The 18,995-nt window shown below is 39.9% G+C and overlaps 1 protein-coding gene across 1 annotated transcript in view; it reads right to left on the bottom strand.

Moving 5' to 3' along the window:
- RapGAP1 (Rap GTPase activating protein 1) overlaps nt 1–18,995 on the bottom strand; it is a 247,916-nt gene that overhangs the window by 168,638 nt on the left and 60,283 nt on the right. Inside the window, exon 2 of the mRNA XM_085185723.1 lies at nt 978–1,154. Within this exon, the coding sequence (XP_085041849.1) occupies nt 978–1,051 (74 nt within the window). The 5' untranslated portion in view covers nt 1,052–1,154. The remainder of the gene's footprint in view (nt 1–977; nt 1,155–18,995) is intronic.

Here is an 18,995-nt window from a genome sequence, read left to right as displayed (position 1 = left end):
AAATAAAATTATAATCTGTAATATATTATCATATTATTTTCGATTTACTACTTTTAATTACTTACATGATTTCTTATTAATTAAGTTGTTTATCTAAAACCTAATAATTTGTACTTGTCTTAACATTTGCTTAAAATTATTAGATTATTAGATTATTAGATTTAAAAGACCTTATTAGATTTAAAAGACTCATTTACCTCCTTTTAAAATAACTTCATGTTAAGAAATAGGTAGATTTTTTCATTTAGGTATTCATAATTTAAGAGGATTATATAATTATAGGTTTGTCATTCTTTTCTTTTATATGTAAATTATATAAATCTGCTTTATTATCTTAAACGAGTTCATTTCAAATTTCAATTCTTTAAAAATAAATGAATCATTTTGTTTTCATACTTTGTCGATTATTAAGAGGGTGCCAGCAAGATTGCTAAACTTCCAAGTCTGGCTACATTCCTTCCGGTAAATCTAATGCCCCTGTTTCCGTTACGAGAAATTACCTTTTAAATATTATATAATACAACCAATATATATATTTACTTCTTTTTCATCTTTGGGAATATAAGATTTCCTCGTTACAAGGCGAAACAAATAGAATTTTTCGATATAAATTTAACGATCGTTTCTCACATCATCTTCACATCGATTCGAAAGTGTCCTTTAGTAGTATGTATTGGCATTCATGATGGCAATAATAAGAAGTGAACAAACAATTTTATTACACAGTTATAATTAGATATAAATAAAATAAAAAAACTAAGCATATCTGAAAGGATGGAAAGGAAATTTTTTATTATTAATTTTTTTCTTGATATTTCAGCGCTGAGTTCCTTACTCCACACGTAGTGCTTCTACAATTCGACGGAACGTGGGGAGCGGAGTGCCTAAACACTAATCTCTCTCTGCCTATCCTGCTACATGCAGGATACAGCGTGAAGCTGAAAAAAACCTTTATGCCTAACCTAAAAAGTACTCACCCATTTTGTTGCGGCTCCTGGTTTTCATCAGCCTCATTGGTGACGATTGATTCTAACATCTGTATCTTTAACATTTTAAGACGTCACATGACAAGGATTGTTCAATTGTACACTTAACACTGACGCTTACACTATTACACTCATATAAGTATTTTCCTTTGGTTTTTTCTTGGCAACCTGAAACAATATTAAAATTTATTTAATTTTCTTTATGAATTGCTATTTATATCTATTTATTATTAAATAAAAACAGTTCCTTTTGATACTTTTATATATAGGGATATAATGAGGCCAGTCGTTGCGTTGGGTACAAAGTGTGATTCTAAACACGCCGGGTTGTGGGTTCGATTCCCTCTTGATCAAATATTTCACATTTTCAGTTCTTAGTTCTAGTGTCAAGGCAGTCACTCAACATGCAATGCATACACAAAATGGGGAACGGAGTGTCTTACGAGTAACACTAGGTTCTCACTGCTTAACATGCTTATATAAATTATTAAAAATTTAATCGAAATTAATATCAAATTGTAGTTTACAATTATTAGAAGAGTATTCTTCAAATATTTAAATATTAGAGACGCTTGATCGATGGTAGAATAATTAGAATAATTTGGCATATTATTTTCCAAGACTTTGATATTGAATACTTTAAAACATAAATATTTTTCGTCGTCTACTTTAATTTAGTTCGGCGTAACATTAGAAAATAGTTTCGCAAAATTTCTTACAGTTAAATTTTAAATATTTGATCTAATAAGAAGTTTTATTTATTATATTTTTTTTCGTAGTGGAAATAGAAGCACTAGTGACTAAACGCGACGGCTATGGGTTCAATTCGGGGAAATAAAATATATGAAATTAATATTTTCACTTCGTTCTGGTAACAGGGCAAAACGCGGCGTTGAGTTACGCCAACGGCGTTTTTTTGTATAGATTTTTTTTTTCTATTTATTTAGTTAAATATTAATTATTGATTACATTTAGTCATTTGTTAGTTCAATTTATTTACTAAAATTGTCAGCAAAGTATAGCTCTTTTGTACTGGACTATAGGATGCATTTCACACGGCCTTAAGATGCATATTGTATTTTTTTTTAAATACCACTTTTACCGCCTACCTGGTACCGTCCCTTACTGACGTCACAAGGGATACCATCTATTTTTTTTCTATGAATCCTAGAACACGATGACAAAATATTCTAAAATACTTCGTATATATACATTTTTGTGCATTTCTTGTGTGGGAGTCCGTTTCTACGCGGGAAGTGCAATTCAAAAGGCACTAATTATTGGTTTGGAGTGAAGTACTTTATAGTATGGAGCAAGCATCAGAGGGCACAGCGCTGTTTGATGAGGAAAGTGTGGTGCGCAGCACCCAACACCACTGACGTAGAAGTTTTGACTCCTTTTTGTCAGATTTGAGGCCAGAGATTGACAACAATATCTACAAGTTTAAAATATATTAGTTGACTCCGAACTTCCTTAAATACGAGTGACTTTCAAAACGTTTAAAATGTATCTTTAAATACAAAATTGCACGAACAATTGTACAAGTAAATAATATTTTTTACTTAAATTGATTTTTTCTAAAACCTCTATTTATTTAATTATACATTTCTTCCATATTCCGAAATCACAACTCACTTTGGTTTAGACAAAAGTTAACTAATAAATTTTAGAAATTAAGATAAATTAAATTAAAAGCAATAAACTAATTTTATTTTCTTTCAATAAGCATAATACTCGTATTTACCTAAGTCATTTATTCAAATATGTTTTGAATACAAAATGTACTGTTAGCTAGAGGTAATACAAAAGGGATATTTCAAGCGACAATATTCTAAAACGTCAAGTCCAGAGGCGACTCCATATATTACATTTTGCCGAAATTATTATTATTATGTAACATACAAATAAAATGGAAATATCTGTTTGTGAGACCTTATAGCCAAAGTATGCGTTCAATTTCTTCTTGATTCTTTTTTTCAGCTTCAAAGCTTCGGCGGAACCTAACGCCGCACTAGCTCATATCAGATAAGAAAAAAATATAATAAGTGAAGTTATTTACATTGTAACAAGAACGACGTTAATAATAAAAATACTTACAAACAATATTCATGTAAGTGGTAAATAGTAAGATTAAAATTCTTTCAAACTGTTTTATTATTATTAATACCTAATCTATTAATACCGCATGAAACAGGAATCGGAGAAAATAGAAATATTTTTAAGCTGTGAGAATTTGAGGTCGTCGTGACGTAGCGGCACAAGGGTGTGACTGTAACGCGACAGTTGTGAGTTCGATCCCCACTCCAGGAAAAGAAAAGAAAGAAAAATTATTTAATAATGTTTTAATTTCTTCGCTCTGGCACAAACTCAAAAAGCCCAGCGTTGAATTCCGCCACTCAACACGCAACGCCTCGAAAAATTCGGCGGAAGTGAGGAAGGGAGTGCCTTAACACTAGATTCCCTCTGCCCTGCTGTATAGGGGAAAGGGGATACAGCATAAAGCTAACAATTTTATATTTTACTAAAATAACTATGACTGTATAAAATATCGTAAATAAGTATATAAGCTTAAGTTATTAAGCACTACCTTAAACGGGTATGATCCATACAAAAGCGGAGTTTGGTACAGTGATAATCTCCCTACATAATATATTATACTGTTCCTGCCAAAGTTCCATACCGATGAGAAAACTTTTCGATGCGTGCTCCTATTTATATATATAAAGTTATTAGTTATCATTAAAAGGTATGGAATTATGTTTTTGTATGGAATATTTTATTATTTTTCTTTAGCCATTGAGGTAAGGTAAAATTAGTTGTTAATTATAGCAGATTTGAACCCATAAACATTACGAAAGCCATGCCACAACAGCACTTCTACTATTCGTATAATTATATACATTTTGAAATAAGAATAATATTAAAATAAATTAAAAGCAAAAAATCATTTTTAGAAAAAGCTTTTATTTAAACGCTCTAAAAAGGAGAAAATAAAATTTGTCTTTTAAATTTTAACTATCAACTCATAACCTCCTTGTACACAATTTATATGATCATATAAGCTTGTCGCGTAAATAAATATTTAATTAAATTGAAACTTTAAAAATTTAAACTTAGCAGATTTTACATAATTAAATTAGCACTAGTTTAGTTACACAAGTAAATCGCGCGACAAACTCGGCAAGAAATAAATACATTTACTAAGCAAAAAAGGGTGTCAAAGGCGTTCTTCTGCGGTGGAGGTGAGAACAGTAAACTGAACTCTGACCCAGGACCTAGGGAGACAGTCCGGCGCTAACCTCTCCCTGAGCCCCTGTTACATCTGCTATTGCAGTCTCAAATCTCTCTCTTTAATGTATAAATTTTGACAATTTTGCTTGAACATGGCGTTTATTTGGTCTAAAGTCATTAATATTTTCATCTCATGACGCCTGAGCGCCTTACCGAGAAGAACTGGACACCCGATGTACTATTTTCTAATATTCTATATATAGTTAGAAACACAAGAAATTCTAATAGCGCGATGTAGCTATGTTATAATGTTAAACTACCCTCATGTATAACAATAATGTTAAATGCAATACACGAACTATGTTACAACGTATAGAATGATTTTGTTAATAATTCATATGGTTTTTTTTATATTATCGGCAATTCAGTGAAATTATAAAAGAAACAACTGTGAAATACAAATATCTGTGCTTAATTTTAAAAATATTATATACTAGCGGCTCGCTCGCGGTTTCACCCGCGTGAACTATGTTATTATTAATTTCTGTCTCCATGGCTACGTCCTAGTGACGTTATGCAAAATTTGAGACTCCTAGCATTTGTAGTAACGAAGTTTCTTACAAACTTTCGACCCCAAAAACAACCCCTTAGAAGTCGAATATTGCAAATTCCCGTCTTAGCGAGCACCTACGTCCTATAAGTAATTCCTATGCAAAATTTAAGATTCCTAGCACATGTAGTTTCTGAGATTTCGTGATGAGTGAGTGACCTTTCGATTTTATATATATAGATAAGATACCGATATTTATCAATGACAATGGACTCGAACCTACAACTGTCAATCAGCTTCAATGAGAGTTACAATTAGAAATTAAATAAAGAAATGTTAGACTGGGATGATATATACTCGTAGGTACATTATATTTTATTCTTATAAATACTACGAATGTAAATGAATTTGAACCTACAACCGCCAATCCGGTCCAGTCAGACACAAAACTATTTAAAAGTAAATAAACGAAACGAAAGTTTTAGATAAAACAGAAAAGAAATTGAAAATAAATTCAAAATGCTTGTACTACTTAACATCGAGAGGTAATATGAATAGGTATCTACTTCAATTGTTCTCGGTATTTATATACGACAATTTAGTTAATTCTAAATTTCTTACCACTAAATGCTTAATAAGTGAAATATTTATTTACATTTATATTTCTTTATCTTCGCTCTGGTGACTAGGCAAAGCGCAGTGTTGAGTTCTGCCACTCAACACGCAATGCCTCCAAAATTCGGCAGAAAGTGGAGAACGGAGTATCTTAACACTAGGTTCCCTCTGCCTTCCCTGCTGTGTGCGGGATACAGCGTGAAGTTGATTTATTTTATTTATATTAATAAAGATAAAATTATTGAGGTCGTCATGGCGCAGAAGCATGAACGTGTGACCAAAAACGCGACGACCGTGGGTTCGATTCTCACTCCTGGAAATAAGTTATTATTCATTAATATTTTCATTTCCTCGCTCTGATACAAGATTAAAGCACATACTCACACAGAACTACAGAAGGGTACCTAGGCAGGCGGAACTTAGTTTTAAGACATTCCGTTCCCCATTTCCTGCCAAATTCTGGAGGCATTGCGTGTTGAGTAGAGGAACTGAACAAAAAGTATGGCATTTACCTCGACACCAGAACGAATTTAATATATTTGTAATTTTAAATTTCTAATAACCAAATGTTTTTAAAATATGCTTTATCTACTATAACAACTATCTATACAAATAAAAAAATATTTTACCACTTTCAAACAAAAAAAAGGAGGGCAAATTATCTACAGTAGTGGGGGATGGTTGTAAGGCAATTGTTAGACCTTAAACCCGCTTGTGTATTGTGATCTTGGTTACTAGTACTTGCTTAGTTACATTGTTATTTACTGATCATCAGTTTAGAACAGTCATCTGAACGGGCGGCCGATGTAGACCGGCTCGGCCGCGCGCCGGCTCACCCTGTAGAGACGGCCCTCCCGACTGCGCAGTTGGAAGTTCTTTCCTCCGGCGCCGTGGCGCTGGGAAACGGTTGCAGGCAACAGCCCTCTGACCGTGGTCTCTTGCGGTGGCCATTACGATGGCCACGTCGTTGGAGTGGGCACTAGGCCCGGTGGGGTTGTGGCTGCCGAGGCAGGCACTGGGTATTGGAGGCTTGTTGGGGTGTAGGGGGGGGATGAGCGTTTGCCACCTGGGCGGTCAGCCCAGCCGAGTGAGACCCTTGGTTGCCCCAAGGGAGGCCCAGCTAGGCGACCAGCGACCGAGGAGGCTGCTCAGGAGTCGGGGGCTGAGGGGGAGGGGGGGATGATATCCCTCGGCAGGCGTTTGGCGGCATCCGGCGGTCGAGTGTGGAGCGGGGCGATGTTGCGTAGGTGCAGGTGGTCCGAAGCATCGGCGCGGCGATACGCGTTGCTCGCGAGCCGGCCGATGTGATCCTCCAGACTCTCTAACCGCAGGTCACGCTGTAGGGTAGCGTTCCTGACGAAGTAGGGAGCCTGGGTAACGCGCCTGAGGGCAGCGTTTTGGACCACCTGCAGGATCTTCTTCTGGGTTTCGCTGATGAGCGCGTACCACGCCGGGCCAGCGTAGGACAAGTGCGGCCTGACGTACGCCTTGTACAGCGACAACTTCGTTCGTAGAGGGAGTCTTGATCGGAATAGTGGACGCAACAAGGAGAGCGCGATTTTGGCCGCGCTGGCTGCCTTCTTGACTTGCCCTGCCATGGTTAGTCTTCGGTCGATCACCACGCCCAGATAGGTGGCTCGGCTGCTCCATGGGACCTGCTGGCCCTGCAGGCTCAGCGGAGGAGGCAGTTTGTGGTGGGACCCAAAGCTGATCGCTTGGGTTTTGGCGATGTTGAGCGCGAGCCTCCACTCCGCCAGCCAGTCCGGCAGCAGGTCGAGGGCGCGCTGGAGCTTCACGGCTGCGTGATGGGGTTTGATCGACTTCGTGTACAGGGCAATATCATCTGCGTAGAGTGCCAGAGTTGCGTCCTGATGCGTCGGGATGTCGTCGGTGTACAAGGCGTATAGGGCGGGCGATAAAATGCTGCCTTGGGGGACGCCTGCGGCGATAGGGTGGCTGGACGAGATCTCACTCTCCACCCTAACGCTGAACGTCCTGCCGGAGAGATAGCTCGCCAGGATTGTGGCGACGTGGTGGGGGATGCCTGCTCGTAGCACCTTGTGCAGCAACCCCGGGTGCCACACGCGGTCAAACGCGCGTGACACGTCTAGGAAGGCTGCTGCGGCAAACTCCTTCTTATTGGCAGCCGTGGCCGCGAAGTGTACGACTCTGGCCACCTGAAGCGTGGTAGAATGGTCGCTGCGGAACCCGAATTGTTCATTGCGCGGCTGGAAGTGCGTCTGTATGAGCGGCAGCAACAGTTTCTCGAAGAGCTTTCCAACCGCGCTGAGGAGGGTGATCGGTCGGTAGCTGTCCGGGTCTCTCGGGTTCTTCCTCGCCTTGGGCAGCATAATGACCAGGCCCTTTTTCCACGCCTGGGGGAAGTATCCCAGGCGTAGACTGGCGTTGAAGAGCCTGGTCAGTGCGGCGACGATCCTAGGAGGGAGATGGCGGAGCGCGCCATTGGTGATGCCGTCAGGTCCGGGCGCCTTCTTCAACTTCAGTCTCTTGATCGCCTTTGAGACGGCCGTCGGAGTGAAGAAGGGAGGAGGTGGCAGGGGGCGTACGGGGGACGCTAAAGCGAGGGCGGTGTCGGCCTCCATCTGGGCGTGGTGGGCAGGTCGCTCGCTCTCGTTGGGCCGAAACGTGGAGGCCAGGTGTGTGGCCAGGATCTCCGCTCTCTCCGCCGCGGGATAGCGAAGAGAGCCGTCCGGGTGAGACAGAGGGTGCACTGCTGGCCTCTTTTTGGTGAGTTGGCGGCATAGGCGGTTAAGAGAAGGTTGCTCCTCGTCCGCCTCCTCTATGCGGCGTTCCCAGGCGTCGGCGCCGGCCTCCACGAGCGCCTCGCGGACGCGCTCGATGAGCCGGTTCAGTCGGGTTTTGATGGCGGGGTCCCTGGACTGTTGCCACTCCTTTCGCACCCGCCTCTTCTTCATGATGAGGGCACGAATGTGTGCAGGGACTGGAGGCAATGAGCGGGTGGAGACGGGGGTTGAGGCTTCCTCCATGGCATCCTTGATGACGGATGTCACCCTGGCCTCGAGGCGGTCGACGTCCGCGGCGTCGACGATAGGCTCAGAGGTAGGAAGTTGCTGGTCACCGATATTGGCCTGGAACCGCTCCCAAGAGATCCGCCGTCCGGGAGGTGGGCCTCTGGCCAGTGTCAGGCTGCCCCTAAGTGTTACAAGGACAGGCAGATGATCGGACCCGAAGGCGTCGGGGAGGGTCTCGAGGTCGATCGTGTCGAGTCCTCTCTGCACCACCAGGTCAATGGTGGTAGGCTGATGTGCGCTGGCGAAGGCGAAGTGGGTCGGTTCATCGGGGCCCATCACTTCATATTGGTGTCTGATGGAGTCTTGATGTAGGCGGCGTCCTGCTGTGCACGTCGTCCAGCACCTCCAGGCGGGGTGCTTGGCGTTCCAATCCCCGGCCGCGAGTGTGGGGATGGAACTACCGAGCAACTGGTGCACCTCGCTGACTCGTAGGCGGTTGTTTCCGCCGGGGCGGTAAATGGCGTACATCCGTATGGCTTTGGAGCCGATGTGCACCTCGACGCCCAGAGACTGGAACGACTGGGCGTCGAGGTTGGGCAGCTGGTGGAACACGAGGTTGCGGCGGACGGCTACCAGCAGCCCGCGCCATGGATTTTCTGCCGGCGCATCCAACCGCAGGACGTGATACCCCGGCAAGTTGGAGGGGAGCGCTGGGTGGAGGTGCGTCTCGTTGATCAACGCGACGTCAACGCTGTAGTCGCGTAGAAGGTGTCGGAGAAAGGGCAGGCGACGGCGGAGTCCTGCGGCGTTCCAATAGAGTACGCGGGGGGTCTCAGGCGTGAAGGAGAAGGTTGCTCATCCCGCTTAGCACGCATGGGACAGGGTCACGACCCTCCTGCAAGGCAATGAGAACTTCCTTGAGGGTGTCGATGGCCCTGACGATGATAGCGTGCGTCGGCTGGCGGGTTGTGGCCGATGTGGTTCTAGGCGCGGCATCAGGGGCCGCGGCTGCAGTCTTCAAGGAGGCAGCGAGGGGAGGGAGGGGCTCGCTGGCCTTTTGTCTCTTTGTCCTCTTCCCTCCCCTTTTCTTGAGTCTTCTGCCACCCTTCTCCGTAGCGGGATTGGCGGGGGCCATGAGAGTGGCGGCTGTATTCTCCGCTCCGACCGTGTTGGAGGAGACTAAGGGAGCTGAGGTCCTGGGTTTGCGGGTGGAGTCTTCTTTCGTGAGGGCGACTGTGCCCGCCCTCTTGTTCTGGAGCTCCCTCTTGTATTGGGGGCAGGCTGAGTAGTTGGCGGGATGAGCGCCGCCACAGTTGGCGCACGTGGCGGGAACATCAAGGGCCCTCGGGCAATCGCGCGCGAGGTGCTCTTCGCCGCACCTCACGCACGCCAGCCGCCGGTGGCACCCGTGGCTGGAGTGCCGGAATGCCTGGCAGCGGTGACATTGCGCCGGGCCCCTCTTGCTCCTCCAGGCTTCTATTTTGATACCTGGCATGAATAACAACTCCGTCACGCTGAAGATGCCAGGTATCAGGTCCGGGCTGTTCTTCAGGATGGCGAGGAAGATGCACCCGGGCCTCCCCTTCCTCGCTTTAATTGGACGGACGTATTCGGCAGTGAAGCCGAGATCCGCCAGGGCATCGGTTATTTCTTCCGGGGTAGTAGTGACGGGTAGCCCCCTGATGGCTACCTTCTTGCTTTTCTCCGCCGGGAGGGCATAGGAGAACCAGGATATGGCCTCGCTCTTCTCGAGCTCGGAGAGGTACCGCTGTATTACGCGGTACTCATTCTCCGAGCTGGGTGTAAAACGCACCCCTCTACCGAAGGGGCGCGCGTTAGGTGCTTGTCCCAATTTGTTGTGGAGCGACCGGAAATGAGTCGCCCAATTTGGCATATTCTCCACTATCAGCGGGGGATAGCGCGGCTTGGGTGTTACAGAGGTCGCAGTGGTTGGCGCATCCTGTGTCACCCGGCTTGGCCCTGGTGCCCGGAGCGCGTCAGCGAACGTTGAGCTCGAAGTGGTGGTCGCTGTGGATACGGTACCCGATGCCTGGTCCGACGTGGAAGCAACTGTAGTTGGAGGAACGAGGAGTGGCATGTCCTTGCCGACCCTGCCTCCCTCTGGGCGTTTTCTTGATTCAGGCCGGCTGGCCTGGATGGTCACCGGGCAGTGGCGCTTTCCAGTGCCTGGGGTTTCGTACTCTGCAGTGCGCTGACGGCGCACCGGTGTCAGGTACATGGGCTGCGGCTGCGTCTGGTCCAACGCTCGAGCACGGTCGTTTAGGAACATGGCCATGTGCTCCATCAGCTCCCGACTCAGCGCACCATTGCGCTTGAGTTCTGCCAAAGCTACCATGTCCCTATTCAGTGATGACTGCGGGGACATGGCGTCGTCCAGCACCCTGGGGGGCGCGGAGGGGGAGCGCTTCTTCTGCTCCTGGTGTCGGTGGGCGCTGCGTGCGGCCCTGGATGCCTGGCCTGGGGCAGGCGAGGCGGCTGGTGCGGGCGTCGATCCCGCGAGGCACGGCGCGCCAGGTTGCGCCGCGGAGAGAGAGGGCTCCCTCGACGTGGTCCCATGGTCCATTGCCTGCACGGGTACGCCGTACAGCGCAGTGGAGCGCGGGGGCCGGGTGCCGCTGGTTGCGGCGGTGGCTGCGGCCGCAGCAGGGGACGCTTGTGTCCCCGCACGCGGCGGCTGGTGGCTGCTCATTCCTATGAGCACGGGAGGCGGCAGCAGTTGACTGTCCTCACAACCCTTCTGCCCATTTCGGTCCGGGCAGGGAGTCCAAGGGGAAGGGGGTCCCCTCCGCACAGGCCAGTGCGGGCGAAGTTCCTCCTTATTTGGTCACAAATAAAGTGAGAGCTTCTTGGTGTGGTCCTCGGGTTCGGGTGAGCTTGCTTCGGTCCGGTCTTCTTCTGGTAGTGATGAGTACTTGATCCTAAGCAGGTAACAGTCAGGCTGATCCCCGACTGCGCAACTCCGGCCAACGTATTTATATCTAGGTGCTCAGAAAACTTCGTTAGCGCGATTCAGGATTTAGCCTTATAATTCAAAATTAAAGCGATTTTTCATATATGATATAGTGGAATTTGGTAAATTGACACGTTTGGATAGATATGGTGCTAGATTAAATTGTTAGAAAACTTTTAACCAACTTTTAAAAATGTTTTAATGTAAATTCAGCTGTTATTGGAAGACGCCTGAACCGATTTGGATAATTCTTTTTTGTTTGAGAGAATATTTTTGACAGACGATCCCATGGTGACCATACCGCGATCTGATGATGGGATCCTAGAGAAATCGAGGGAATTCTTTAAACTTTATAGGCACAAGATACAAGGATTTGAGTATTTTTTGTAAAGAAAATAATTAAGAATAACATTCTTTAAAAAATAAAATATTAAATATCCTACATAAATGTTTAATTAGCAAAATAACAGCATAATTTTATGCGACGAATTCTGTTTAATTGTACCTATTTGTTTTCTCTTTTGTAATTACGTATAATTATATAGGTACATGGAGTCACTCGTGGCGCAGTGGGAAAAGCGTGTTACTGTAAGCTGTGGATTTGATTTCTACTCGATGAAATTAAATATTTAATATTTTAATTTCTTCACTGTAGTGTTCAGGCTTTGACTAACGCCACTCAACGCGATTCACAAACTTCGGCGGTGCGTGGGGGACGGAGTGTTTTAACACTAGGTTCCCTCTACGTATAGCACAATAGCAACGTCAATATAACCTACGAGTATATAATGCTATAAATATTTAATCAAATGAATAACAAATTGTAAAGGTATCAAGAGATTGCATTCATCTATTGTTACATACAAGAATACAACAGGGGACGGTCGTTGAAAAATCGTTCATTGAATTATTTATAGGAATTACGATATTTTTTTTATCTTAGTTAAAAGTTATTATTATTTTATTTCTTATTTAAAAATATTTTATTTTTTTAGTTATATTTTATTCATTATTTTAGCATATAAAAGATAAAATTCCAGACATTGCGTCTTGTATTACGATTGGAGTGGACGTGGAGATTGGGGGGACCCTGTTTTACGGTACCTTGGTGGTTTAGAATATATCTTCCCTTACAATTTAATTATAAAGTCTAATTATATAAATTACAATATTTATTAAAATTATGAGTAATTTGCTTATAGTGCTAAAAGATTCCTATATAATAGAATAGACGATTAAAATTTTCTTCTTTTATAAAACGGAATTATTTGTCACTACTTTATCCTTACACAACGAAAATTAATCAAAAAATAAAAAGTAAACGTTTTCATACAATCTGTCTGGCAGTCCAGCTTAGTTATTTCTAACATAACATTAATCAAATTTGACCGGCATTTTATCAAACCCTAGTGACACAAAATTAAAAGGGTGTCAAAATTATCTTCATCGTTGGTGTTGAGACTTTGACATGCACTCAGTGCCAAATGTCAATCATCATCAGTAGAGGTAGATTCACTGGGAGGTCAAGGTCACTGGAAAATGACCCAATACAATAAGCATCTTACATTAAGAGAGGATTTGAACCAGCTCCCGTACACTGGTTTCACGTGAAGATACGGACGCCCGGTTGAAAATTGTTTCTATTTTATATATATAGTACAATTTGTAGAAATTTCGTTAGCGCGATTCAGAATTTCTACCTGCGTCTATTTGTCTATTCCACGGTAGTATTGGACGGTATTGTGTTAGATTTTTTCTATTGAACCCTATTTGTCCCTTTTTTGTCGCGATATATTATTTGGGTGTATGCAGTTAAATTTCTGCAGATATCTGTATGAAATGTAAAATACTATGGTTTTTTATTTTTTATTACTAACTATGACATTATTAATTATCACTTATTATCCCAGCCAGCCCAGAAATAATTAATTAACTTAATTACTAAATGTCATAAATTTCAATAACTTTACTTAAAATTATCAAATTTAAATATTTAGGAACGCTTACTGGAGTTAAGGAAGAAATACGAATAATAATTTCGTCCATTAAAAATAAAATAGAAAATTGAAGTATAAGAAAAATGTAATGTTTGTTAAGTTTCATCTCATTATAAAAACAATAGTTAAAGAAGAAAATTAAGAACGTACCATTGATTTAATGCAATATATATTTAGAATAGTTCATTAACTAAATTAAGTGCCTTTAACTTTTATTTTATTATTAAAAAAACAGATAAGCGTGTAAAATAAAAAGAAAAATAAAACTACTATATGGTCCTAGACTGTATCTTTCTAGTTCTAATTAAACAAAGCAATTAGGTAATGGAAAACGTCCCTATAGTTATAACAACTACAGTTTATTCTGTATTTAAGACAGCTAAGTCTTGTTATTAACATATAACATTGAAGTATTTAAAAAAGATTTCTCATAGTGCGTGAAAGAGCAAGAATCAACGAAAAGCGGGATTATGCGTGTTTTGCTTGGGACATCTCGCTCGGTCCACACCGTGCCCTGTGACCCATCCCTACCATCCATACTTATATGCTGATGGAGTTATCAATTACTACTATTTTTATCTATTAAGAAAAATACATCAGATTTTTAAATAGAAAAAGAAATACAGAAAAAGTAAATTGTGCCAAGTGTGTGACGTAAACGCAACTGATTGTGGGTTCGATCTTCACTCGAGGAAATAAGGTTCCACTAGGTTCCTTCTGCCCACCCCGGAAGCTAAAAAAAAAGTAATTTAAAACCAACGCAATATCCCTACAGAAGAAGTCCTTTAAAACAATATTTCATTTCGACACGTCAAGGCTTCTTGTTAGAGAATATTACGCACTAGAGCGGTTATTACCACCGCCGTTACAGAGCTGCCGTAATAACGACCGTTTGTGGCCGTCCAGGCGATGTTATTCGTAAATGTCACTTAGTTTTTATGTTTATTGAATGAAAATGTGGTTGTGGGATTGGTGATTAAAGTGGAGAAGAATTTATGGCGGTATGTAAGTTTGGTGATGGATATCGTAAATCTATGGTGGTTGTCATCTGGAGTTTTCTGTTTCTAAACGTTTGTACTTAGTTGAGTTTGTGGTAACTTTAATTATTCCTGGCTTATTATTGTTATTCTTTTAGCGTCACTGGTCTCTAATAAATGGCTTATAATACTGTAAAATAAATATAATTTCTATTTCATTTTCGCTTATCTTGCTTCCCTGAGGTTATTTATTGCTCAATTCGCCATGCCTCCATAATTCTGTGAAAAATGAGGTACAGAGTGTCTTACAAATACTAGGTTTTCTCTGCCTACCCGCTGTTATGCGGGATAGGTATAGCATGACGCTAAAAAATCAGTATTCCTTTAAATATCATATAAGTTGTGATGGAAAAGGTAAAGAAGGTCTGTAGTAACGTAAATGTTAAATTTTCATTATTTGTAAGTTATATTATTAAGAAGAAAAAGAATACTTTTTAACAACGAGACAAACTTGAGTACGAAGTTTTATATTACCTACCGTGTTTTAACTTTTTCTACGCTTTTAAGAGTCCTAAAATGAAAATGGAAACTTTTTTAATTCCGTGGAGAAAATTCTTAATTTACTTCCGCATTTTTACAAGTTAAAATTGTTTTATGTTAACTTTTAAAATCTTATTAGGAAATCTTTTTATATGGAATAAAACATGTTATTAAGACAGAAATAACAAGGGAAAGAATACATCAACAATATTTCGACGTTACTGTCAAATAAGGCGATGTGTCCATCAGCTTCAATTAAATTTATACTGGAATATATTTAATATTTATGTCTAAAATATATTTGAAACCATCGGTGGCGCAGCGGCTCAAATGTGTAATTGTAAATGCGACAGTTATGGGTTCGATTCCCACTCGGAAGAATTACTTATTATTTACAAATGTTTTTTTTTTCGCTCTGGCAACTAAGCTAAGCTGGACGTTGAATTCCGCCACTCAATACAAAACTTCGGCAGATAGTGGGTACGGAATTCAGTGTGAAGCTGAAAAAAATAAATATACTTAATCGATATAAAGACATCGGATGGCATTAGTAGTGAATTGAAGTTGAAATATAACACTATACGAAGACCAAAAAAATATTTTAGAAAACGTGTAAGAATTTAAATTAAGCGGGACTCGAACCTTTTCGAAAAGCCTACAGAGATGTTAACAACGTAAACAAGTTAAAAACAACAGTAACAGGTGTATAAGACTTAACGAGCTGGTCAGAGTGTTGGGACAGTTTTTAAGAGGCACGAGCTCAAATTCCGCTATGTTAAGGTTCTTATAAGCTCTCTAAAGTAGTGGAGTCGCATTTTGCTGTTTTCTTGGACAAAACCTCAAGTTGCTCCTCTGCCACCACTGGCCGGGACCCACAAAAAGTGCCTACTAAAATATATTTCTTTACTGAAAATGAAATTCTGAAAGTGTATTTTTGAATGTCACGTTTTCAATTTCAGTTGTTGAAATTAAATGACCGCTTCGGAATGGGCTCTGTCATAGCGGAATGATGTTTATCTAACAAGCAGTCTACACGCGAGTGTTGTGGTTTGGTCTGATACAAGTCAACGTATGGCTGGAATATAAAATTAATATTTCAGTAAAAAAATTGAGAAAATAAAATTGAGTAATTTGTTTCATCTGTTTATTCTGTTTTATATTATTTCTAATTTAAAAATATGTCCTTTATACTTAATGGCGATAGTCATAGAATAGTTAGATATATAAATAAATAATTGAAAATATCTAAATTCTCTATTATAAATTAGAACGTATTGTTTAAAAAACTTTTGAAATTTTAGGCATAATTTGAGTGTTTAAATTTTTAGTTTAATTTCAGTTTAAAATAATATAAAATTATTTTCTTAATAGTTTTAGATTTTAAATTAATTTTATTAATGAGTTTTGGATTTTTAATAGGTAATAAATAATACAAATCCATATATAGTTTATTTATATATCTGTTTATTTATATATCTAAGTATTTAAGTTGTAACAAGTTAAATAATATAGTTAAACATAAAGCGCAACCACGCTCGTGCCCTGGAACTATAATTTAGTGCACAAGTCCACTTCGTGTCGAAATCTGAACAAGTCATACAAAACAATAATCTCATTCTACTTTATCGATTACACGCGGTTAAACGGGTTCAAAGATAAATTAATACAGGGATGTTTTCTACCATAGTAGGCATACTTCCCATTACTGACTTATACTTCCCTCCTTTTGTCGTCGTGGAGGAGCGTCTTGCAGTACCAGTACCAGTAGATGAATTCCTTAACGCTGGAAATGGTCAAAAAAAACGAAAACAAAATTGCGGGTAATAAGCAGTACGTAATAATTTAACGGGACGTGGGGAACGGAAGTGTCTTATCATTAGGTTCCTAGGTTCCCTCTGTCTACCCTATTATGTGCAGAGTCCGCTATGTAGGTATACTGCTTGAAGCTAAAAAAAAAATGAATTAATAAAAATAATTAAAAAATACAACGTTATATAATATGATTTTTTTATTATTTGCAATAGTAAATCACTATTTTTCTAAAAATATTTTTGTTCGATGCAGTATTATTATACATATACCTAAACGTGCGTTCGTTATTCATAACTTCAAGAAGTTTACGGTTGGCTGATGTCGATGATTAAAAATGAAAACTAGATGCATCCATGTGAGGCCGCTCGGAAAAGGTCGTCAGATATCACGTTAAGTTTTCATTGATATGTTGAAAATAATATTATATAACGTTTAAATGTATAAGAAGATATCATTATTTCATCGATTTGTACCTTATGGAAGTAACCGGATCCACTCAACACTAGTGAAGTGGTTCAATATCAGCACCCATTGAGAACTGCTGGTCCAAGACTGTTGCAAGCATTAAAGAGCATCTAAGAAGTTCTTCTATTTACCTTTAGTGGTGGAGATGCGAGGTTAATTGATAAAAAAAATATATAAAATACAATAAAAATAACACTATATTCATGTATTGTTAAAAATAATTGAATTTCATAATATTATCTGTATTTATTATTCTGTTCTTTCATTATGGAATTCTGAAAGTACCAGTTGAGCTCTAAGCATTTCGTCACCTTTGTAAATAAAACATGTAGGAGATTTTCGATTAATATTAACATAGGTACGACTTACAAAAATGGGCTTATTTTTTTTTTATCTGTTTATAGGGAACATAATATTGTATTTTATTTCAAAGTGGCATAAGGCAGTTGAGGTAAAACTAACAGCGACCACCGTGCAATTCCCATAAGACTTTCTTTCTCTTACCAATTTCCCGTAAGAAATACCTCAGGCAAAAGGTAGTTGAATTTATTTCTTTTTACAGATAAAAAGAAAAACTGGGCTGAACAATGCAAATAAAAATAACTAAAAAGATAGAAAGACTTTTATTTGTTGAAAGGTAATTGTCGCTTATCGATTTGGAATATCGTTTGCCGACTTTACGATGACAGTAAAAAGCAAAGTGCACCAACATAAGAATAAAAATAATCAAGAAATATGCCTATCGATCATAAAGAAATTTCTCACTGTCTAATTCTTTTTAAACTTATGAAAGATATATTATTACGGTACATTTACTAAGTGCAAAGTTTCATACAAGCTAAGTAACAAGAACATCTGCCATATATATATGGTATATATCAAGATAAATTATGAAGTAAGTTTAGTTTCAAGGTTTTGTAAAAATATTATATTGTAAGTAAGTAAGTATTCTTGTTTGCCAGCAATACTTTTCTTGTATGTTATTTTTAAAACATATATATATGCACTTACTTTAAATGAAATATTTAATGTTTGCATTTCCTATCTCAGGTAACAAGACAAAGCGCGACGTTGAGTTCACGGTTCAGAATTCGACGGAAAGTGGCAAACAGAAAATTTCTTAATGGGAACGGAGCGTGTTATTACTAGATTCCCAGGTATTTTCTGCCTTGCAATGTTCGGGATACAGCGTGAAAGGGTAGAATACATTGTGGACATTGATATAACACTAATCTACTCGTATATTGATCTTTTATATTTGTTCGCCTGATGACTTTCCCAGATAAGTCGTCGAAATCTATATCTAATTGTGCCTTAGGATTGTGAAAGGTAAGATGTGTGATGTAATGATGTGTGTGTGTGTAAAATGTTTTCTATAGAAAGCTAAAATGCTTACTTAAAATTGAGAATAGATAGATATATTATACAATATATACATAGATATTTTTTACAAAGTAAGTAAATCAGCTTTATTATATAACTAGCGACCCTCTTGCGGCTTCGCCCGCTTTAACTACTGGATTATTCATGTAATGTATGTTTGCAAAGCACTTAAGATAATGTGAAAATTAATTAAACCCTAATGCAACCCGCATTTTTGTAGTTTCAATAAGGATTTTCCAATTGTTTTACACAGCAAGGATTTTTTAGTAGGTACCGTAATTTTAAATCTGTGCTACTAATCTTTTCAAGTACTTATTAAAATATATTTAAATGACTATTTTTAGATAGTTAAATGACTATTTTTAAACGGAAGAAATTATAAACAAAAACCTACCTACTAATAACTACTACAAAAAATGTGAAACCAAATATATCGCGCTTAAATAATACATTCAACTTCAATTATCCAATACGT

Source organism: Heliconius melpomene, chromosome 5, assembly GCF_056956725.1.
Source record: "Heliconius melpomene rosina isolate 202511_hmr_F chromosome 5, ASM5695672v1, whole genome shotgun sequence".
Lineage (NCBI taxonomy): Eukaryota > Metazoa > Arthropoda > Insecta > Lepidoptera > Nymphalidae > Heliconius > Heliconius melpomene.
The sequence above is the reverse complement of the archived record's forward strand: the minus strand, read 5'-3'. Positions and strand labels throughout refer to the sequence as shown.